The sequence below is a fragment of the Mobula hypostoma genome, chromosome X2, assembly GCF_963921235.1.
Source record: "Mobula hypostoma chromosome X2, sMobHyp1.1, whole genome shotgun sequence".
Classification (NCBI taxonomy): domain Eukaryota; kingdom Metazoa; phylum Chordata; class Chondrichthyes; order Myliobatiformes; family Myliobatidae; genus Mobula; species Mobula hypostoma.
In genome coordinates, this window is record NC_086129.1 from 12,218,669 (window position 1) to 12,242,481 (window position 23,813).

Here is a 23,813-nt window from a genome sequence, read left to right on the forward strand (position 1 = left end):
AAAAAGGCAGCGCGCGCCCCGAGCAGCCAAGCTCCCTCCTTGGAACTGCATTCTAGCCAGCATTGCTTAAACACTTGCCTGCGAGCATCTGTGCTTTATTTTGATTTATTTTGAGCATCCGTTAGCAAGATGAGTTCTATGGTATTGGAAAAGCCTAAAAGAGCTTGTAAGGGTGTTACACTGAGCGTAAAACTAGACATAATTAAGCGTTTCGATCGTGGTGAACGAAGTAAGGACAAAGTGAGTTGGCTTGTGGAAGTTGACGAAGATGATGTTGAAAAGGTTTTGGCATCCCATGACCAAGAACTGATAGATGAAGAGCTGATGCAATTGGAAGAGGAAAGGATAACAATGGAAACCGAATGCAGTAGCCAACGGACCGAAAGTGAAGTCGTCCAGGAACTGATCGTGAAGCAATTGCGTGAGATTTTCGTTGCAATGATTGCAGAAAAGAAAGACTTTAATTTTGAAAGGGTACGTAGGTTTAGGTTTTGCAGGATGGTTTGAGTGCTTACAAAGAACTGTATGATAGAAATATGCATGAGGCTAAGCAGTCAAGCATACTGTCATTTCTCAAGCCTTCCACATCAGCCACAGCAGACGACGAACCTCGACCTTCGACATCGAGGCAGACAGACATAGAAGAAGATGACCTGCTTGCCCTGATGGAAACAGACGACCTTCAGATGACACCTCAGTGTCCCACCACCCCAGTGGTCCCAATCTCCGGGCCGTGGACCGATACATTGCTACAGAGACTGCAGTGGTAGCCGGGACGCACCTAGCACATCTTTAAGAAAAAAGCCGAAATAAACATGCTAATTACAAACCCCATTTCCAGAAAAATTGGGATATTTTCCAAAATGCAATAAAAACAAAAATCTGTGATATGTTAATTCACGTGAACCTTTATTTAACTGACAAAAGTACAAAGAAAAGATCTGGGCTGACTTTTAAGTGCCGGGCTGCACCTAATTAATTAGAATGTTTATTTTGGCTTTTTTCTTAAAGATGTGTTGGGTGCGTCCCGGCTACTGCTGCACCCCTGCATGCTTCGCGGATCGGTATCGGTCCACGGCCTGGAGGTTGGGGACCACTGCACCACCCCAACCTCCGACGACTCAGCCTAACACACCATCAACCGTGTGCTCGGCGCTGTCTTCCCAATTCCCGTAAGTGATACTACACTGTACATACGTTATTTATACTTTATATCGGCTGTACATTTTTACGTGTTATTTGGTATGATTTGGCAGCTTCATAGCTTAAGGGTTACTGGAGAGAGTGTTTCTGCCGAGAGCGCTTGCATGAGATTTTCACTACAGAGAACAGTGCAGCAATGATTGTAGAGAAGTATTTCTACTTTATATAGGCTGTGTATTTATCATATCATTCCTGCTTTTAATGTATGTTACTGTTATTTTAGGTTTTGTGTGTTATTTGGCATGATTTGGTAGGTCATTCTTTGGGTCTGCAAACGCTCAAAAATTTTTTTCCCATATACAAGTCCCCCCCACATCGAAGGTAGAGCATTCCTATGAAATGGTTCGTAAGCCGGAATGTCGAAAAGTGAAGAAGCAATTTCCATTTATTTATTTCAGAGCTGGGGAGCAACCAATACCTGCCAAAAGAACATCTGCAGGCATTCTGACCTCTGCAAGGGACTGGCAGCTGTTGGTGGACCTCGAAGGGCAGCTGAAGTTCCTCAACCATATCGCAGCCACCACCCTGCGACCAGACATTGTCCTAGCGTCTGAGTCTACTAAGCAAGTGGTGCTGCTGGAGCTGACAGTCCCATGGGAAGGTAGCTTGGAAGAGGCCTTTGAAAGGAAGCTCTCCAAGTACGCAGGACTGGTCAGCAACTATCAGCAGGCTGGATGGAGAGCGAGGTGTCTCCCAGTGGAGGTTGGTTGTAGGGGATTCGTAGCCCGTTCCTTAGCCAGAGCCTTCAGCATTTTGGGCATCGAGGGAGAGAGGAGGAGGAGAGCCATCCGCAGTACCACCGATGCGGCAGAGGGCCTCAAGATGGCTGTGGCTCAAAAGAGGGGAGCAATGGGGTCATAAGTAGCGAGTCATAAGTAGCTGGCCATCTGGACACAAGCTGGGGTCTGACCAGCCCCGGCTGAGTCACCTGGAGGAGGTTGTATGATGTTGAAAGACCCAAAACACCCGATGATTCCAGGAACATCACTGAAGATGTGTCCAGAAGCATCAATAGATGTATGTACACAGTGGGACACTATGCCACCTATTTGGAACAGGAAACGGTTGCCAAAGTTTCTAACGAGTGCCAGACATGTACTTGTGTGACTGTTAAGACACTACACAGAGCTTAAAACGAACAGTTTTTAAATAGCATTATTTGCGTGTGTTTGTCTTTTAAAAAAAGTGATTTTTGTTATTGATAGTTGGCAGAAACAAGCAGTTAGACGCTGAGGTTTCAAGCATTCAGGCTTGGAGATGCCAGAAAAAAAACAGCCAGAAGTGAAAATGAAATGATTGCATTATTTTAACAAGTTAGGAACTATGAAGGATTTGAAGGTGACAATCATCTTGAATGTTACAATGAAAATGAAGATTTGGAGGATTCAATCTCAAAAGCGTTGTATGAAGGCAGTCCGTTATCCGCACCAGGTGTCCGCGCTGATTTTATTCATTGATGGTGAGGACCTACAAGTATCTGGGGGTGCACCTGGATGACACCTGCAGCACCAAAGGCTGAGTACAAGGAGGGTCAGAGTCGCCTCTACTTCCTGAGACGATTGAGGTCCTTTGGAGCATGCAGGCCTCTCCTTCACATGTTCTACCAATCTGTTGTTGCCAGTACAATCATCTTTGCGAATAGGTGTCAAACTGGACACACTGGAGGCTGTGGTAGAACAAAGGACCCTGCACAAAATGTGGCATTTCTAGAAAATGTTTCTCACCCTCTGCATGCCACCTTGGCTGAACGGAGGAGCACTTTCAGAAATAGACAAAGACAACTGCGCTGCTCCAAAGAGCGCTATATGAGGTCATTCTTACCCTCAGCTATTAGGCTCTATAATGAGTCAACCTATAGCCGGGGAAGTGATGACCTCCTCCTGTTAGACTGCTTGTGGTAACTTACTTTTTATTCTTTCTTACTTCTCTCCTAATATTTGTATATCTGTGGACTCGGCCCGAAACGTTGATTGTTCGTTTCCACGGATGCTGCCCGACCTGCTGAGTTCCTCCAGCGTTTTGTGTGTGCTGCTTTGACCCCAGCATCAGCAGAATATTTTGTGTTTCGTGTTTACACTGGATGAATTCTTCTGTTGATAGCTATTAGGAACTAATACAGTTCTATAGTACTGTAGTAGATTTGGCAGTGTTCTAGTTTGATCTGTATTTCATTTAAATACATAATTTGTTACTCAGTTAAATGTGTTACATGCTCAAGGAGATTTTTTTGTGAGAATGATGTAATGGTCTTTTGGAGGTCACCTGATGTGATTTTCCCGCCGATGTGAAGTCACGTGATGACAGGTGCCCCATGACTATATAAGGGTCGACCCAGGTGACGCAGTTAGTTTTTTTGAGTTTGTAGATTTCCAGGTAGAACGTGCTGTGCCTCCGTTTCTGTTGCGTGTTTGTTTTTGTGATGCAGTTTCATTTTTAAAACTGAAGGTGCGTTCTCTTACAAGATTTGTATTATTGAACTGGAAATTTGTGGCTGGAAGTGCCAATTTACTCAATTCCGACAGTTTTGAAGGGAGAGTGAAGAATTCATCGAAGTGAAGGAGCGAGAGAAGTCTGCATCGGTTGGCAGTTTAATAAAGAATCGACCTTACTGAGTCTTCGTTGGAGAGAACCTGCATTGAGATAACTCTTGCAATAGGGCAATGAGTTCATGCAAAAAGGTGTTCTCTCTCTAAAGGAATCTAAGGTCAGTTGATTTAAACTGTTTATTTTCGGCATCGGGAATCCTGTGGACAGAACCGGCAGTAAAGGTGCGTCGGTGAAGAAATCTTTCTCCAGAGAAGTCTCTCCCAATTGAATGTGTAAAATTGTTGGACTTTCGAAGTTATCGCTTTAAAAACTATATCTGACTGTATCGCTTTAAGAACTGTTTTCGCATTTAACGCTTTAAGAACCAGAGCCGAGTGGAGTTGGTGAATGGCTGCATACCTGTTAACCTCCGGTTAAAGTTTTCCTTTGTGTTTTTTTCCTTATCGTTTATACGTGTTTAATAAATGTTTGGTTGTTTTTATATAACCCGCCTCGATTGATACTCATTGGTGCCAGTTACGTAACAAATGGAAGATGTTTTCTTTTTTTTTAAATTCCTTTTTAACTATTTCTATGAAACTTTGGTTAATTGGGCCAAGACGTACCGATCTCGTATGTGTCCCACTTAACCGAAATCCATTGTATTACAAGACCATTAAGACATAGGAGCAGAATTTGGCCATTCAGCCCATCGAGTCTGCTACACCATTCCATCATGGCTGATCCTGGATCCCACTCAACCCGATATACCTGCTTTCTTGCCATATCCTTTGATGCCCTGACCGATCAGAAAATGATCAACTTCCACCCACAGACTTGGCCTCCACTGCAATCTGTGGCAGAGCATTCCACAGATTCACTATTCTCTGGCTAAAAAAATTCCTCCTTACCTCTGTTCTAAAAGGTCGCCCCTCAATTTTAAGGCTGTGCCCTTTAGTTATGGCTACCCCCACCAAAGGAAACATCCTCCCCACATCCACCTTAAGTAGTGTCTTCAACATTCGGTAGGTTTCTACCATCACTCCCCCACCCCCCCCGCCCCGAATTCTTCTAAATTCCAATGAGATGCCAAATGCTCCTCATATGTCAACCCCTAACCCCTTCATTCCTGGAATCATCCTTATGAAACTCCCCTGAACCCTCTCCAATGACAACACACCCTTTCTGAGATATACGGCCAAAAATGTTGACAATACTGAAGTGCGGCCTGACTAGTGGTTTATAAAGACTCAGCATTATCTCCTTGCAGTTGTATTCCATTCCCTTTGAAATAAATGCCATCATTGCAGTTAACTTCTTTACCACAGATTCAACCTGTAAATTATCCTTCTGGGAGTCTTGCACAAGGACTCCCAAGTCCCTCTATACCTTCTCCCCATTTAGATAATAATCTGCACTATGGTTCCTTTTACCAAAATGTATTATCATACAGTTCCCAACACTGTTTTCCATCTGCCAGTTTTTCCCCCCCCATTCTTCTAATTTGTCTACGTCCTGTTGCAATTGCATTGCTTCCTCAGCACTATCTATCACTCCACCTATCTTCGTATCATCTGCAAACTTTGCCACAAAGCCATTAATTCCATCATCCATTATTTTGTCTGTGTTGCTCAGATTTCCAGCATCTGCAGATTTTCTCGTTTGTAATTCCATTATCCAAATCATTGATAAACAATGTTAAAAGTAGCAGTCCCAATACTGACCCCTGAGGAACACAACTGGTCACTGGCAGCCAACCAGAAAAGGCCCCCTTTATTCCGATTCACTGCCTCCTGGCTGTCAGCCTTTCCTCTTTCCATGTCAGTATCTTTCCTGTATGCCATAGGATGTTATCTTGTTTAGCAGCTCGTGTGTGGCACCTCATCAAATGCCTTCTGAAAATCCAAGTAAATGACATCCACTGCCTCTCCTTTGTCCACTCTGCTTGTTACTTCCTCAAAGCACTAACAGATTTGTCAGGCAAGACTTCCCTTTACAGAAACCATGCTGACTGACTTATTTTATAATGAGTCTCCAAGTACCCTTAAACCTTATCCTCAATAATAGGCTCCAACATTTTCCTAACCAGAGGTTAGACTAACTGGTCTATAATTTCCTTTCTTTTGCCTTCTTCCCTTCTTAAAAGGTGAAGTGACATTTGCAAACTTCCAGTCCTCCAGGACCATGCTAGTATCAAGTGATTCTTGAAGGACCATGACCAATGCATCCGTCATCTCTTCAGCAACCTCTCAGGACTCTGGGATGTAGTCCATCTGGTCCAGGTGACTTATCCACATTAAAACCTTTGAATTTGCCTAGTACTTGTTCCTTGGTAATAGCAATGGCACTCACTCCTGCTCCCAGTTTACACCATAAAAAAATTCTCATTAAATCACTGATTGATAAACAAAAAATAGTTTTCTGGGATAAGAACCAATTTTATGCCTTGTCAAAATCTGCACCTGGGTCACCATCAGTGACATGCTTCCTATTCAGTCAAGATAAACTTGGATAACAGGCAATTGATCAAAGCTATTAAAGAGGTTCCACACAAAATAGAGCCAAATCTACAATCACTGACTACGTCTCCTCACACCTTAGTAAACCTCAGTGTTACATCTTGTTCATCAAAGGCTAGTGGACTACAGCACCGTGTCTAAAGGTTAAAGTAAGACATAGGAGCAGAATCAGGCCACTCCCATCAAGTATATTCCACTTTTCCATCATGGCTGATTTATTATCCCCCACATCCCCATTCTCCTGCCTTCTCCCCATAATCTTTGATACACTTCCTAATCAAGAATCTATAAGCCTCTGCTTTAAATATACTCATGACTTGGTCTCTACAGCCTTCTGTGGCAATGATTCACCACCTTTTGGCTAAAGAAATTCCTCCTCATCTCTATTCTAAATGGAAGTCCCTCTACTCTAAGGCTGTGCTCTCTGGTCCTGGACTCACCCACTATAGGAAACATCCTTTCTACATCCACTCTGTCTAGGCTTTTCAATCTTTGATAGGTTTCAGTGAGATTCTTTACCCTCTCCCCATTAAGAAAATCTAGCAAATACAGGCCCAGAGCCATCTGACACCCCTCTTACATTAACCCTTTGATTCCCAAAATGATTCTCATGAACCTTCTCTGGAGCATCTCCAACGCCAGCACACCTTTTCTTAGATAAGGGGCCCAAAACTGCTCACAATACTGCAAGTGTGGTTTGACCAAAGCCTTGTAAAGCCTCAGCATCACATTCGTGCCTAGGGCTACCTGGGAGGTAAGGGTTAGATTGGTCTTAGAGTCGGTAAAAGGGTTGGCACAACATCGTGGGCCAAAGAGCCTGTACTGTGCTGTCATGTTCTATGTTGTGTGTTCGATGATAGCAGGGACTCTCATCATTGCACTGGAGAAGCAATATCACCAATGCTCCTGAAAGCTTTGACAACAAAGCACCATTTCCAGCTATCTGTTGTAAAATCTGAGGATTCATTTGTATTTCTTTAAATGTTTGACATTGAGTAACTTCAATTAAAAACATAGGGAATTTTAACTAAAGTAACAACTTAAAAATGCCTTCTCCTTAGCTTTATAATCCTTATAGAAACCAACAGGATTGCAAATCTTGCACTCAATATGTTAAGGTTCTACTGTTCTACTCAAAATTGAGTTCAACAGTGGAGCAAACTGACATTTGGTCATCTATCAGAAAGCATCTGACAATACACATGCACGTGGAACCACTGGCAATTACTACAAAATCAAGACCTTCTAGTTAAAATCAAAACAATGTGGAATGAAGGCAAACCTGGGCATTAATTCAGCCCATCAAGTCTTCTCGGCGTTCGACCATATCTCTCTCAACCCCATTTTCCTGCCTTCTCTTCATACCCTTTGATGCCCTTATTGATCATTGCTTAGAAATACACCCAATGACTTAGTGTCTGTGGCAATGAATTTCAGATTCACCACCCTCTGCCTGAAGAAATTCCTCCTGATCGCTGCTCTAAAGGTTAGGATAACATGGCCAATATGTCACATAATTGAATTGTCACAGGGATTACTGGTGGAACACGAATAACTTTAATTAATGACTTGAATTAAGAAAAGTCAGTGAACTTGAACAGAAATTTCTCAGATGGTACAGGTGTCCCCCGCTTTTCGAACGTTTGCTTTACGAAACCTCACTGTTACGAAAGACCTACATTAGTTCCCTGTTTTCGCTAACAGGTGTTTTCACTGTTACGAAAAGAAGCAGCGTGCCGAAAAAGGCAGCACGCAATAAAAAGGCAGTGCACGCCCCGAGCAGCCGCACGCCCCCGGATTCGGAACGGCATTCTCGCCGGCATCGCTTAAATACGTGCCTGTGAGCAGCCATTTGCAAGATGAGTTCTAAGGTATCGGAAAAGCCTAAAAGAGCTCGTAAGGGTGTTACACTTAGCATAAAACTAGGCATGATTAAGCGTTTCGATCGTGGTGAACGAAATAAGGACAAAGTGAGTTTGGCTTGTGGAAGTGGACAAAGATGATGTTGAAAAGGTTTTGGCATCCCATGACCAAGATAGATGAAGAGCTGATGCAATTGTAAGAGGAAAGGATAACAATCGAAACCGAATGCAGTAGCGAAAGCGAAGTTGTCCAGGAACTGAACGTGAAGCAACTGTGTGAGATTTTCGCTGCAATGATAAAGTACGGCTTTAATTTTGAAAAGGTACGTAGGTTTAGGGCATATTTGCAGGATTGTTTGAGTGCTTACAAAGAACTGTATGATAGAAAAATGCGCGAGGCTCAGCAGTCAAGCAAGCTTTCCACATCAGCCACAGCAGACGAGGAACCTCGACCTTCGACATCGAGGCAGGCAGACATAGAAGAAGATGAGCTGCTTGCCCTAATGGAAACAGACGACGATGAGATGACACCCCAGTGTCCCACCACCCAACCTCCAGGCCGCGGACAGATACTGATTCGCGGAGAATGCAGTGGTAGCTGGGAGGCAATCGCCTCTGATCTGGGGTGACAATTATGTGCCGGGCGGCACCTAATTAATTAGCAAATTTATTTCGGCTTTTTTCTTAAAGATGTGCTGGGTGCTTCCCGGCTACCGCTGTAGCCCTGCATTCTTCGCGGATCAGTATCGGATCGCTGCCCAGAGGGTAGGGCCACTGCACCACCCCAACCTCTGACGATTCAGCCTAACACACCATCATCAGTGTGCTCTGCGCTATCTTCCCGATTCACATAAGTGATACTACACTGTATATACATTATTTCTACTTCATATCGGCTGTGCATTTTTATGCGTTATTTGGTATGATTTGGCAGCTTCATAGCTTAAAGGTTACTGGAGAGAGTGTTTTTGCCAACAGCACTTGCGTGAGATTTTCGCTACAGTGGACAGTGCAGGCAATGATTGTGGAAAAGTATTTCTACTTTATATAGGCCGTGTATTCATCATATCATTCCTGCTTTTACTATACGTTACTGTTATTTTAGGTTTTATGTGTTATTTGGCATGATTTGGTAGGTTATTTTTGGGTCTGTGAACACTCAGAAATTTTTCCCCATATAAATAAATGGTAATTGCTTCTTCGCTCTACGACATTCCGGCTTACGAACCGTTTCATAGGAACGCTCTACCTTCAGATGGCGGGGGAAACATGTAACTGAAATTTACTTTGGTTAAGTGTGGATTGAAGGGCACAAGAAAAAAAATTGTTAATAAACTGATTAAATGGATTCAAAATTAGCCAAATTTTAATGAAATCAATGCTTTGAATGCTCAGTAGGATAGATTTGGAATGGTGGGAGAGCAATGGTTAGGTTACTAGATTGGTAATCCAGACACAAGATTTCAAACTGCCCCTCAGCAGATGTAGAATTTAAAATTGGTAAATAATTAAATATCATGAAATAGTCTTTGTAATGACGGTCATGCAAAATTATGGATCACCATAAGAACCTATCTGGTCCACTAACATCCTCCAGGGAAGAAATCTGCCATTCTTTCCCTATCTGGCCCCTGTGCAACTCCTGACCCAATCATATGGTGGACTATTGGATGCTCTCTGAAGTTGTCTAGATTACCATCACTATCATCATCACCTTCTCAAGGAAAATTATTCCCAGCCTTGCTGGTCATGCCCAGCTCCACATATGACCAATACTGGAATTTTATGATGCTATAGTCACAGTAGTTGAGTATTCTGTTCAATTCTTGCCACTTATTTTTAACTCGTCAATTTTTTTAAATCTGGGGCAAGATATTAAAAATCATTTAAAGGGAGAGAGCAATCCAGTAACATTAAACACACTCTTAACATAAAAAGATACTTGGGGATCTTAATCCTTGAAGTGCTTTCAGATCTAAGCATATGGAAAATGTAAATCGAATTTATAATTATATTGGCTGCTAAGGATAAAATAACCATTAGTTCAAACTTATGTAAAGCCTACTTCTAAAGTCAGAAGATCTTAAATAGAGAATGATTTTCAATAAACATGCTTCGCAAATAGGATAAATGTGAAATTATTTCAATAATTAAGCACTTAGGAATTGCTAAAGAGACCTAAATAAAACTCTGGTTTACCTACCATCCTCAGAGATGCACAATGTAATACGATGGAGATGTACAGCACAGAAACTGACCATTCCATGTAGTCATCATGCTGATGTTTAAGCACCACATGAAACTCATTCAAATTCCTGCAGCATTGCTTTCCACCTTACCTAACATTAAAGCCATTCACTTCAAAACCTCGAAGTAACAACTTCCAACTCTAACTAAACTTTACGGAACTTCATTTCAATTTCTCACTAGATTTATCACTAGAACATAATTTTGGATCCTCTCTTATTTTCTGTCAATCCTACGGAACAAATTCATAATCTCAAACTTTTAATCATCACCAACTTTCACCTGTTTAACAAGTGTAGGTTAATCTATTCAAGCAAAGGGATGTAGCATTTTTTAATTAAAAAAAAAGAAACATTTAACTGTTGGGCCATACCTGCTCTGGAAATAGGAAGCTAATTCAGATGCTTCATGGTTCAGGCTCCTCAGGTGCACAATTAGGTTTCCAGAATTAGTAAACATGGCTCCGCATGTTTTGCACTCATAGATCCTTGGCTTTCGGATAATGTGTCTTGAAACTCGCATATGGTGTTTATATTCCCCAAAGGAAGTAAACGTTGCACTGCAAATCTGGCATCGGAAACATCGCTTGCCTTCATGCTTCAGACGATGCATCTTTAAGGAGTATGCTCTTGTGAACTTTTTCCCACATCTGTCGCACTGAAAGGGTTTTATACCTAAAGAAAAACCATTAATGTTCCAAAGCAATATCCAAGTTATTCAAAAAAGATGAAGCTGTATTTCATTCTTTCAGTACCTAGCAAGATCAGAGCAAGAATAACAAAAATTTTAACTAAATCATAAACTACAAGAGATTTTGCAGATGCTGGAAATCCTGAGCAACACACACAAAATGCCAGAAGAACTCAGCAAGTCAGGCAGCATCTGTGGAAAGAATAAAAAGTCACCGTTTTGGGCACAGACCCTTCATCATGACTGGAAGGGAAGGGGGAAGAAGCCAAAATAAAGTGGTGAGGGAAGGGGGTAGAAGGATAAGTTTGGAGGTGATAGGTGAAACCAGGTAGGGGGGGGAGGAAGGAGGAATAAAGTAATAAGCTGGGAGGTGATAGGTATAAAGGGTAAAGGGATGAAGAAAGAACCTGACAGGAGTATGGACCATGAGAGAAAGAGGAGAGGCCCTAAAAGGAGATGATAGGCAGTTGTAACTGGAAGGGACAGGGAGCCAAGCTAGAAAGTGATAGGTGAGATCAGATGGGTGGATTCTTCTCCCTTCCTTTCCTGTCCTGATGAAGGGTCTCAGACCATAATGCCGAATATTTATTCTTCTCTATAGATCATGCTAAGTTCCTCCAGCATTTTGTGTGTGTTGCTCTATAACTAAATACTAGTTAATATACAAATAATGTAAATTGTGAAATTTATAAACTGTGGTATATTCAATCTATATGATGAACACTACTATAGGTAGCAAGGAATATACAATCTTTTTTTTTCAAAGCTGGCAATTGTAGTTTTCAACAGAAAGCTTGGTTCCAAATAACTTAAAAGCAAACCTGTAAATAAATTGTGATCCCTTTAAATAAGGCAAGCACTAAAGCTTGCCTGTAAATTGGGTAAATGTACACAATAATCACAATAAAACTGTAGAGCGCAAGAAAAGGTGCACTACAAAGGTACCACAGAGGTCAGTTTGTTTCAATGTTGTTAGTGTACTGTACCTCGTGAGAAGACTCTAATGGGGTAGGCAATAGATGAAAGCTGAAGAGCTTGCATAATATTTGGGATATTGTCCGACCTGCGTAGGATGTGGAAGAGAATTAATAGATAGGAAATAGGGAGGAAAGGTTCCAGATCCAACTTGCATGTAAGTTTGTCCATCTTTCCCAACAAGTTCCATGCCAGGGGACTATATGAGAGCATCTAATGCCGGGTATCACAGGTAGCACTGCACAAAGGCAGGAGTCACACACCGCTTTGTATGCTGGGCTGGAAACTCTGACTGCTGCCACCATGATCTGATTTTCATTCTTGTTGGAAGCTTCAACAATGCTATTGCTATCCAAGAACCAGTCTTCCAGCCCTAAATATTTATTAGCCAGCATTTACTGGCCATTTCCAATTGCCCTCAAACTGCATAACTTATCTATTTCAGAGGGTATTTAAATAGCAAGAACTTTGCTGAGCTTGGAGTCATACCTTGACCAGATCAAGCAAAATTATCAAAGTTCCTCCTCTGATAGTCATTGGATTGTTATCACAATCCAGTGATCTTTACCGTCACCATTACTGAGACTAGCAGCATAGCAGCATAGTGGTTAGCATAACGCTTTACAATACCAGCAACCCGGGTATGTAAGGAATTTGTATGTTCTCCTTGTGACACATGGGTTTTCTTCGAGTGCTCTGGGTTCCTCCCACAGCCCAAAGATATACTGGTTATTAAGTTAATTGGTCATTGTAAATTGCCCCATGATTAGGCTGGGATTAAATCGGGTATTGTTGGGTAGCTCGGCTCGAAGGACCAGAAGGGTCTATTCTGCGCTGTATCTCAATAAATAAATGAATATTCCTATAATATTAGGATTATAGGGAGGTCCCTATACACCTCCATTCCCCACCAGGAAGTCCGCAAAGCTCTCCGTTTCTTTCTGGACACCAGACCTAACCAGTTCCCCTCTACCACCACTCTCCTCCATCTGGCAGAACTTGCCCTCACTCTTAGTAAATTCTCCTTCAGCACCTCCTATTTCCTTCACACTAAAGGGGTAGCATGGGCACTCGCATGGGTCCCAACTATGCCTGCCTGTTTGTCAGCTTTGAGGAACAGTCTATGTTCCAAGTCTATGCTGGTATCCTCCCCAACTTTTCCTAAGCGACATCGATGACTGCATTGGTGCTCCTGCCTGCACTCACGCGGAGCTCATCAACTTCATCAGCTTTACCTCCAACTTCCACTCTGCCCTCAAATTTACCTGATCCATTTCTGACACTTCTCTCCTTTTCTCGATCTCTGGAGACAGCTAATCTATTGATGTCTATTATAAACCCACTGATTCTCACAGCTACTTGGAGTACACCTCTTCCCACCCTGATACTTGTAAAAACACCATCCTCTTCTCTCAATTCCTCCATCTCCGTTGCACCTGCTCTCAGGATGAGGCTTTTCATTCCAGAACTGAGGATACAGTGGCATGCAAAAATTTGGGCACCCTGGTCAAAATTTCTGTTACTGTGAATAGCTAAGCGAGTAAAAGATGAACTGATTTCCAGAAGGCATAAAGTTAAAGATGACACATTTCTTTACTATTTTGAGCAAGAAAACTTTTTTTAATTCCATCTTTTACAGTTTCAAAATAACAAAAAAGGAAACGGGTCCGAAGCAAAAGTTTGGGCACCCTGCATGGCAGTATTTAGTAACACCCCCTTTGGCAAGTATCACAGCTTGTAAACGCTTTTTGTAGCCAGCTAAGAGTCTTTCATTTCTTGTTTGGGGGATCGCTGCCTATTCTTTCTTGCAAAAGGCTTCTAGTTCTGTGAGATTCCTGGGCCGTCTTGCATGCACTGGTCTTTTGAGGTCTATCCACAGATTCTCGATGATGTTTAGGTCGGGGGACTGTGAGGACCGTGGCAAAACCTTCAGCTTGCGCCTCTTGAGGTAGTCCATTGTGGATTTTGAGGTGTGTTTAGGATCATTATCCTGTTGTAGAAGCCATCCTCTATTCATCTTCAGCTTTTTTACAGACAGTGTGATGTTTGCTTCCAGAATTTGCTGGTATTTAATTGAATTAATTCTTCCCTCTACCAGTAACTGTTTCCTGTTCTATTTTAACTTCATCAGTCCACAGGACTTGTTTCCAAAATGCATCAGGCTTGTTTAGATGTTCCTTTGAACCTTTTGAATAGAACTTTATGGCCGCAATGAGCAAAGGTATGTTTGGACAAAAAAGGGTGCAGAATTTCATGAAAAGAACACCTCTCCAACTGTTAAGCATGGGGGTGGATCAATCATGCTTTGGGCTTGTGTTACAGCCAGTGGCACGGGGAACATTTACTGGTAGAGAGAAGAATGAATTCAATTAAATACCAGCAAATTTTGGAAGCAAACATCACACCGTCTGTAAAACAGCCAAAGATGAATAGAGGATGGCTTCTACAACAGAATAATGAACCTAAACACACCTCAAAATCCACAATGGACTACCTCAAGAGGCGCAAGCTGAAGGTTTTGCCATGACCCTCACAGTCCCCTGACCTAAACATCATCGAGAATCTGTGGATAGACCTCAAAAGAGCAGTGCATGCAAGACGGTTCAAGAATCTCACAGAACTAGAAGCCTTTTGCAAGGAAGAATGGGAGAAAATCCCCCAAACAATTGAAAGACTCTTAGCTGGCTACAGAAAGCGTTCACAAGCTATGATAATTGCCAAAGGGGGTGTTACTAAGTACTGCCTTGCAGGGTGCCCAAACTGTTGTTTTGGGCCCTTTTCCTTTTTTGTTATTTTGAAACTGTAAAATATGGAAATAAAAAAGTAATCTTGCTTAAAATATTAAAGAAATGTGTCACCTTTAACTTTATGCTTTTTGGAAATCAGTTCATCTTTTACTCGCTTAGCTATTCACAGTAACAGAAATTTTGATCGGGGTGCCCAAACTTTTGCATTCCACTGTATATACTCCTTCTTCAAAGAAAAGGGCTTCCCTTCCTCCACCATCAACGCTGCCCTCAACCGCATCTTTACCATTTCACACACCTATCACCTTGTGGTTCTTCCTACTCTCCCCCACTTTCTTGCCTCTGGTTCATCATGTTTTTCCAGTCCTGATGAAGGGTCGCGGCTGAAAATGCCAGCTGTACTCTTTTCATGGATTGTGCGCATGCGCCGGTTGTGCATGCAGCCTGTTACAGTTGCTCCGTAGTGTCTTACTTTTAAACTTTTTAACTTAGTTATTTGTTGTTTTTTTTTCTCACGGTAACACGTTGAAGCTGCACCCTCTCTAACATGCTGATGGAGAGAGTTTTACATTTTTTTTAGCGCTGGAATTAGTTACATTCGGACACGTCTCGTTAGCAGGGCAGCAGGATGGCCGCATTGTGTATTCCAGGGACCAATTGATTGCGCTCATGCCTGCCAGCTTAGCGAACAGAGCAGCGGACACCCCAGCTGAAATCTGGAGGAAAACACAGAAGATGCAGAGGGGGATCAAAAAGGCGAGGGAAGAGGACCGGGTCGAGACAACAGAGGCTTATGGAGAAGAGAAGTTATAGGCCGTGTTTTCCCTCTCTCATCATGGGAAATGTGAGATCGCTGGGGAATAAAATGGACGAACTGATGGCACTTGTCAGGAGTCAGAGAACATTTCGGGAGAGTAGTGTCATGTGCTTCACTGAGACGTAGCTGCACGAGGACATACCCGATCAAAGCGTTTCCGTAGAGGGCTTCCAGACTGTTCGAGCTGACCGGAATCGCACTGAGAGCGGTAAGCGTAAAGGAGGGGGGCTGGCGGTTCTGGTAAATAACAGATGGTGCAATCCTGGGCATATTACGATCAAGGAACGTGTCTGTAACCCGGATGTTGAACTTCTTGCTGTTGGACTCCAGCCATAGTATTTGCCAAGGGAAATCTCGCATGCAATTGTGGTTGTTGTGTACATCCCTCCCTCTGCCAACCCGACGTCGGCGTGTAACATCATTTACACCGTCATAGCCAGATTACAAACCCAGCACCCGAGTGCCCTCATTACCATCTCAGGTGACTTCAACCAGGTTATCATGGCTAGAACACTGCCCAACTTCACGCAGTATGTGAGCTGTACACCAGAGGGGAGAGGACTCTGGATTTGATGTACGCTAACGTTAAGGATGCATACAGCTCCTCTCCCCTCCCCCCACTGGGAAGGTCAGATCACAACCTGGTGCATCTAAAACCCTGCTACGTGCCTCTGGTGAAGAGTAAACCTGCAACCTCCAGGACAGTGAGAAAATGGTCGGAGGAGGCTTATGAGGCGCTCCAGGGTTGTTTTGAGGTGACAGACTGGCAGGCACTCTGTGAGTCACATGGAGAGGATATTGATGGGCTCACAGAGTGCATCACTGATTACATCAACTTCTCTGTGGACTGCAATGTTCCGACAAGAACTGTCCTTTATTATTCAAATAACAAGCCATGGGTGACAAAGGACATTAAGAACATCCTGAACGCGAAAAAGAGGGCGTTTAGAGATGGAAATAGGGAGGAGCTGAGGGCAATACAGAGTGACCTGAAAGCCAGGATCAGGGAGGCTAAAGACAGGTACAGGAGGAAGCTTGAGTGGACACTGCAGCAGAACAATATGAGAGAGGTCTGGAAGGGTATGAGGACCATCACTGGGTTCTGGCAAACTAGCAACAGAGGAGCTGAGGGCAGTGTGGACAGGGCCAATGAACTTAATCTGTTCTATAACAGGTCTGACATTGTGGCCCCTGCCCATCCCCCGCATGAGCCATCTGCTGTCAGCCCCCAACCAATACATATTCCACTCTCCCTTCCTACCCCTCCTCACAGTCCCCCACCCTGCTCTCGTAACTATACCTCTTCCCCGCATGAAACCATCACGGTGGGCTTCACAGCTGAACAGGTGAGAAGACAGCTGAAACGTCTCAACCCAAACAATGCTGCAGGACCGGATGGTGTCAGTACCAGGGTGCTTAAAGCCTGTGCCCCTCAGCTATGTGGAGTACTTCGCCATGTATTCAACCTGAGCCTGAGGCTCCGGAGGGTTCCTGTACTGTGGAAGATGTCCTGCCTCGTCCCTGTGCCGAAGACGCCACGCCCCAGCGGCCTCAATGACTACAGACCGGTGGCATTGACCTCCCACATTGTGAAGACCCTGGAGAGACTTGTTCTGGAGCTGCTCCGGCCTATGGTCAGGCCACACTTAGATCCCCTCCAGTTCGCCTACCAGCCCCGACAAGGAGTTGAGGATGCCATCGTCTACCTGCTGAACCGTGTCTATGCCCACCTGGACAAGCCAGCGAGCACTGTGAGGGTCACGTTTTTTGACTTCTCCAGTGCGTTCAACACCATCCGCCCTGCTCTGCTGGAGGAGAAGCTGACAGCGATGCAAGTGGATGCTTCCCTGGTATCATGGATTCTTGATTACCTGACTGGCAGACCACAGGATGTGTGCTTGCAACACTGTGTGTCCAACAGAGTGATCAGCAACACTGGGGCTCCACAGGGGATTGTCTAGTCTCCCTTTCTCTTCACCATTTACACCTCAAACTTCAACTACTGCACAGAGTCTTGTCATCTTCAGAAGTTTTCAGATGACTCTGCCATAGTTGGATGTATCAGCAAGGGAGATGAGGCTGAGTACAGGGCTATGGTAGGAAACTTTGTCACATGGTGTGAGCAGAATTATCTGCAGCTTAATGTGAAAAAGACAAGGAGCTGGTGGTAGACCTGAGGAGAGCTAAGGTACCGGTGACCCCTGTTTCCATCCAGGGGGTCAGTGTGGACATGGTGGAGGATTACAAATACCTGGGGATACGAATTGACAATAAACTGGACTGGTCAAAGAACACTAAGGCTGTCTACAAGAAGGGTCAGAGCCGTCTCTATTTCCTGAAGAGACTGAGGTCCTTTAACATCTGCTGGACGATGCCGAGGATGTTCTACGAGTCTGTGGTGGCCAGTGCGATCATGTTTGTTGTTGTGTGCTGGGGTAGCAGGCTGAGGGTAGCAGACACCAACAGAATCAACAAACTCATTCGTAAGGCCAGTGATGTTGTGGGGATGGAACTGGACTCTCTCACGGTGGTGTCTGAAAAGAGGATGCTGTCTAAGTTGCATGCCATCTTGGACAATGTCTCCCATCCACTACATAATGTACTGGGTGGGTACAGGAGTACATTCAGCCAGCGACTCATTCCTCCAAGATGCAGCACAGAGCGTCATAGGAAGTCATTCCTGCCTGTGGCCATCAAACTTTACAACTCCTCCCTTGGAGGGTCAGACATCCTAAGCCAATAGGCTGGTCCTGGACTTATTCATAATTTACTGGCATAATTTACATATTACTATTTAACTATTTATGGTTCTATTACTATTTATTATTTATGGTGCAACTGTAACAAAAACCAATTTCCCCCGGGATCAATAAAGTATGACTATGACTATTTCCATAAATGCTACCCGAGTTCCTCCAGCAGTTTGTGCGTGTTGCTGAATTGAATTTATATAATCTGGGAGCCACAGTAGAACTTCGGACTTGGAATGGTCACTTACATTTGTAAGCTATTTTACTCCAAATTTCAACCTCCTCACTCACACAAAAAAAACATGCTGCATACAAATGAATTTCTAGGGCAACAATCAACTCGAACAAGAATTATAGCTGTTATTGTTCAGGATTAATCATTTTAAGAATCCAAATTTGTACATCTTTTAGTTACCAACTTTTCCTATCCTTAAACATTAATCAAACTCCTGGCAGCAATTCAAGAGTCTCGCTGCCATGTTTCTTCACCCAGTTTACTAATTGAGATATAGATTTATTCTGAATCGGCTGGAACAATTCACAAAATAAAATCTTTACTAAAGTGCATTTATCATTTCAATAACCAAAGTTGAATCCCTTTTATTTTTCTTTATGTAACCCATTTCCAAGAAAAGGATTACAACCAAAATTCAACACGTGTTAGATTTGGAAGCAGACCACAACAAAAATAATTTATTAACACCCAGATTTTTGGCTACATTACCAGATAATCAAGGCATATTTCTCGATTTACAGCAACCACAGCATCAAAGTTAGAAATAGTTGACAAAATTACATTAAATATTTGATAGTGAATTGTAAAAAAATTCCATGTATTTTTGAACAAGAAAATCAGCTAGTACGTGTCCAGAACAATCAAACACTCCTCATACGCTAACCTTTTTCATTCCTGGGATCATACTCATAAACTAGCTCTGGACGCCTCCAATGCCAGCACATCCTTTCTAAGCCTTTGGTAAGGTCCCACATAGGAGGTCAGTGGGTAAAATTAGAGCAAATGGTATTAGGGGTAGGGTACTGACATGGATAGAAAATTGGTTGGCAGACAGGAAACACAGTAGGGATTAATGGGTCCTTTTCAGAATGGCAGGCAGTGACTAGTGGGGTACCGCAAGGCTCGGTGCCAGGACTGCAGCTGTTTACAATATACATTAATGATTTAGATGAAGGGATTAAAAGTAACATTAGCAAATTTGCCGATGATACAAAGCTGAGTGGCAGTGTGAAATGTGAGGAGGATGTTATGAGAATGCAGGGTGACTTGGACAGGTTGGGTGAGTGAGCAGATGCAGTTTATTGTGGATAAATGTGAGGTTCTCCACTTTGGTGGCAAGAACAGGAAGGCAGATTACTATCTGAATGGTGTCAAGTTAGGAAAAGGGGAAGTACAACGAGATCTAGGTGTCCTTGTTCATCAGTCACTGAAAGTAAGCATGCAGGTACAGCAGGCAATGAAGAAAGCTAATGGCATGTTGGCCTTCATAACAAGTGGAGCTGAGTATAGGAGCAAAGAGGTCCTTCTGCAGTTGGACAGGACCCTGGTGAGGCTACACCTGGAGTATTGTGTACAGTTTTGGTCTCCAAGTTTGAGGAAGGACATTCTAGCTATTGAGGGAGTGCAGCGTAGGTTCACAAGGTTAATTCCCAGGATGGCGGGACTGTCATATGTTTAAAGATTGGAGCAACTGGGCTTGTATACACTGGAATTTAGAAGGATGAGAGGGGATCTGAGTTGAAACATATAAGATTATTAAGGGATTGGACACACTCGAGGCAGGAAACATGTTTCCAATGTTGGGGGAGTCCAGAACCAGAGGCCACAGTTTAAGAATAAGGGGTAGACAACTTAGAATGGAGTTGAGAAAAAACTTTTTCACACAGAGGATTGTGGTTCTGTGGAATGCTCTGCCTCAGAAGGCAGTGAAGGCCAACTCTCTGGATTCTTTCAAGAAAGAGTTAGATAGAGTTCTTAACGATAGCGGAGTCAAGGGATATGGGGAGAAGGCAGGAACGGGGTACTGATTGTGGATGATCAGCCATGATCACAGAGAATGGCGGTGCTGGCTCGAAGGGCTGAATGGCCTACTCTTGCACCTATTGTCTATTGCCTTAGATATGGGGCCCAAAACTGCTCACAATACTACGAACGTGATCTGACAAATGCCCCAGCATTAAATTCTGTATTTATATACTAGACCTCGCAAAACGAATGCTAACATTGTATTGGCCTTCCTTACCACCGACTCAACCTGAAAATTAACTTTTCGGAAATACTGCACTAGGACCCACAAGAAATACAAAATCTTTTAATAGATTAGGGAATCATTTATCATTAAATTGGGCTTTTACCCGGGAATTGTGATGATTTTCACATTTTAATATTGGATGCAAGTATACAATTCTATACTCCTTATTACTCTTGAACATTAACTTTCCGACTTTAGAACAGTCAGCACTGATAACTGTTGATCCACCTAACACCTCGTAGTTAACATTTACCAGTTAGCTTTGGTGTTAAACCACACTTGAGCAGGCCAGTAGTCTGCTCTGTCTTTAGCAACATCGACCTGCCCACTGACATTTGAAAAAAAGTTTTCTGCCTGGTGCCAGAGCTTAAACTGGAAACTGTTAATTGAACCCTACATTCATCATCAGGATGTCGATGTTCATCATATTTCAAGACAACATGGTTTTATTACAAACATGAGAAAATCTGAGGTGCTGGAAATCCAAAGCAACACACACAAAATGCTGGAGAAACTCAGCAGGCCAGGCAGCATCTATGGAAATGAACAAACAGTCAACATTTCGGGCTGAGACCTTTCATCTTGATGAAGGGTCTCAGCCAGAAATGTCGACTGATTACTCCTTCCTGAGTTCCTTCAACATTTTGTGTTGCTATGGCTTTATTATCTAATTCTGTGAATTTTGCAAAATGATGCACTGAACTTCATTTACTGAAGTTACATGTACTTGGTGAAACAAAGATAACACTTGACAAAAATAATATTAAGTACAAACTATCTAAAGGTGGTTGTCTCTGAAATCTGAGACAATGTGATGTGGTACAACCAATAAACTCAGTGCACCCCATCCATTTGTTCAGGTATTATTGCGCCCTCAGTTAATCAATCATATTTCACAACCCTCAAACTGCGCACTTTCAGTGAACTTGTGATTAACAAAATTTCATTAAATCTCTGAATTACTAATAAGATTATCTCCAGTGTCTTCTTTTGTAACCATCACATGACGAACGTCGAGCTCTATGACGACCTACCAATGCTCACCACAAAAATCGAGGGGAGAAGACTGCAACTAGCAGGGCACTGTCTACGCCATCCCGAGCTACCTGCCAGCCTAGTCATTATATGGGAGCCCAAGCACGGGAGGATGAACCCTGGGCACCCTCCCAAGACTATGGTCAACACGCTCCTAGAAGACAGCGGCGCGGCTAATGTAGATGAGCTGAACACACTGATAGGGAGAGGGAGAAGTGGAGAGTCTGTCATCGTGCCCAACGCCGGCCCCCTAGGCCTGAGTCGACGTAGTCGAGTTTGTAACAAAATACACCTCAAAAGTACTAAATGATAAGCATGACAGTTATCAATCAATTGTAACCGTATCTGTCACAAACTGTAATAACAGCTACAGAATAGACCTTCTAAACAGTGGCCATTTTTGCAGCATGTTTAGGATGCTCTGCTCTGCCTTCAAGCACTAAAATTTGCACGTCTCAGAAATCTTTCTGTAAAAGTTTAACTACACCAGTTTACCTTTGACTTCTCAGAACATTTTGCCTCCACCAGAATTTAACCCTTATTGTTTTTGTACATTTTTGTACACATTCATAAGCACTCAAAAATGGAGAAAAACAGCATAAAAGAGTTATACAAGTCACAAGATCACATTTTTAAAAACAGATACTGCCTTTACATCAACACTTACCTGAGTGAATAAGCATGTGCTGTTTGAGGTTCTGGATGCGCGTGAACCTAGCACCACATGTAGGACACTGAAAAGGCTTATTAGGACCATTTGGACTGGGTCTTTCTGTGCCACTTGTGGAAGGGTTTATGTAGAGCTGGTAGGAATACTGCCCACTCTCCAGCCTAGAAAGATCAGAGAACATCAGCGTAAAAGTGCAACCATTCAACAGAGAAGTGAACTAATTCTTTGCTTTATCAAAAAACTAAACACTTAAGAGCACATTTAAAAGAGGTATAATGTCTAATTTTGATCAAGGATGTATACTCTCCATCTGCAATACATAAAACTGAGTTTACTGAAAATAAAATATACACAAGGTCAATGACATGAAACAGTAACTGTTTCTTTCTCTGCAAATGTCCAATTGAGTACATTCTATCTGTATTTCAAATTTCCAGCTTCCACAGTATTTTGCATGTTAGCCAGCACACCAAACTGATCATAGAATGCAGAACTCAGTATGTATTGAAATTATCACTATAAACAACTTCTTCTCAATTTTCCAAAAGCAGCATACATTGTCTAAGAGCAACTGGACAGGAATAACTAAAATTAAGTTGTACTGAAATCAAATGATAATTACCATTATTCAAACTTTGCATACTTGGTACAACTTTATATATGCAATCGCCTGGAGCAACAATCAGTAAAAGATGATTTCCCTACGTAGTTCTTATATTAGTGAGATCAAATATTAACTGAAATCCCAAGGTCAAAACAACCAGCACTACTAAAAAAAACTGTCATCTTGCTCCCTGCATACTGCAGCTTAATCACTCCTGATGATAGTTCTTTTTAATCCTGAAACTTTAGTTGTGCTTTTCTCTCCACGGATGCTGCCTAACTCACTTAGTATTTCCAGTACTTTCTCCTTTTTTATTTCAGAATTCAAGTATCTAGTTTGCATTTGGGTGACATCTTTAAAAGTGGCCAATTAGTCACCCCCCGCTATATACTTCAGCTTTTCCAACATTTTGTGGTCTATATCCCATCATGTATCAAATTTCACATAACCCTTTGTTACTTTGTTAATGATCTAGTGCTCATGTACTAACAGCTCAAAATTTAATCCTCCGATGTAAATACTGTACCTGTCTACAAGAAGGGTCAGAGCTGTCTCTATTTCCTGAGGAGACTGAGGTCCTTTAACATCTGCCGGACGATGCTGAGGATGTTCTACGAGTCTGTGGTGGCTAGTGCTATCATGTTTGCTGTTGTGTGCTGGGGCAGCAGGCTGAGGGTAGCAGACACCAACAGAATCAACAAACTCATTCGTAAGGCCAGTGATGCTGTGGGGATGGAACTGGACTCTCTCACGGTGGTGTCTGAAAAGAGGATGCTGTCCAAGTTGCATGCCATCTTGGTCAATCCCATCCACTACATAATGTACTGGGTGGGTACAGGAGTACATTCAGCCAGAGACTCATTTCACCGAGATGCAACACTGAGCATCATAGGAAGTCATT

The 23,813-nt window shown here is 42.8% G+C and overlaps 1 protein-coding gene across 1 annotated transcript in view; it reads right to left on the reverse strand.

Annotated features, from left to right (window-relative positions):
• LOC134340763 (zinc finger and BTB domain-containing protein 44-like) overlaps positions 1–23,813 on the reverse strand; it is a 45,611-nt gene that overhangs the window by 10,284 nt on the left and 11,514 nt on the right. Inside the window, exons 4-5 of the mRNA XM_063038248.1 lie at positions 22,306–22,469; positions 10,731–11,031 (exon numbers count right to left, since the gene is read on the reverse strand). Of these exons, the coding sequence (XP_062894318.1) occupies positions 10,731–11,031; positions 22,306–22,469 (465 nt within the window). The remainder of the gene's footprint in view (positions 1–10,730; positions 11,032–22,305; positions 22,470–23,813) is intronic.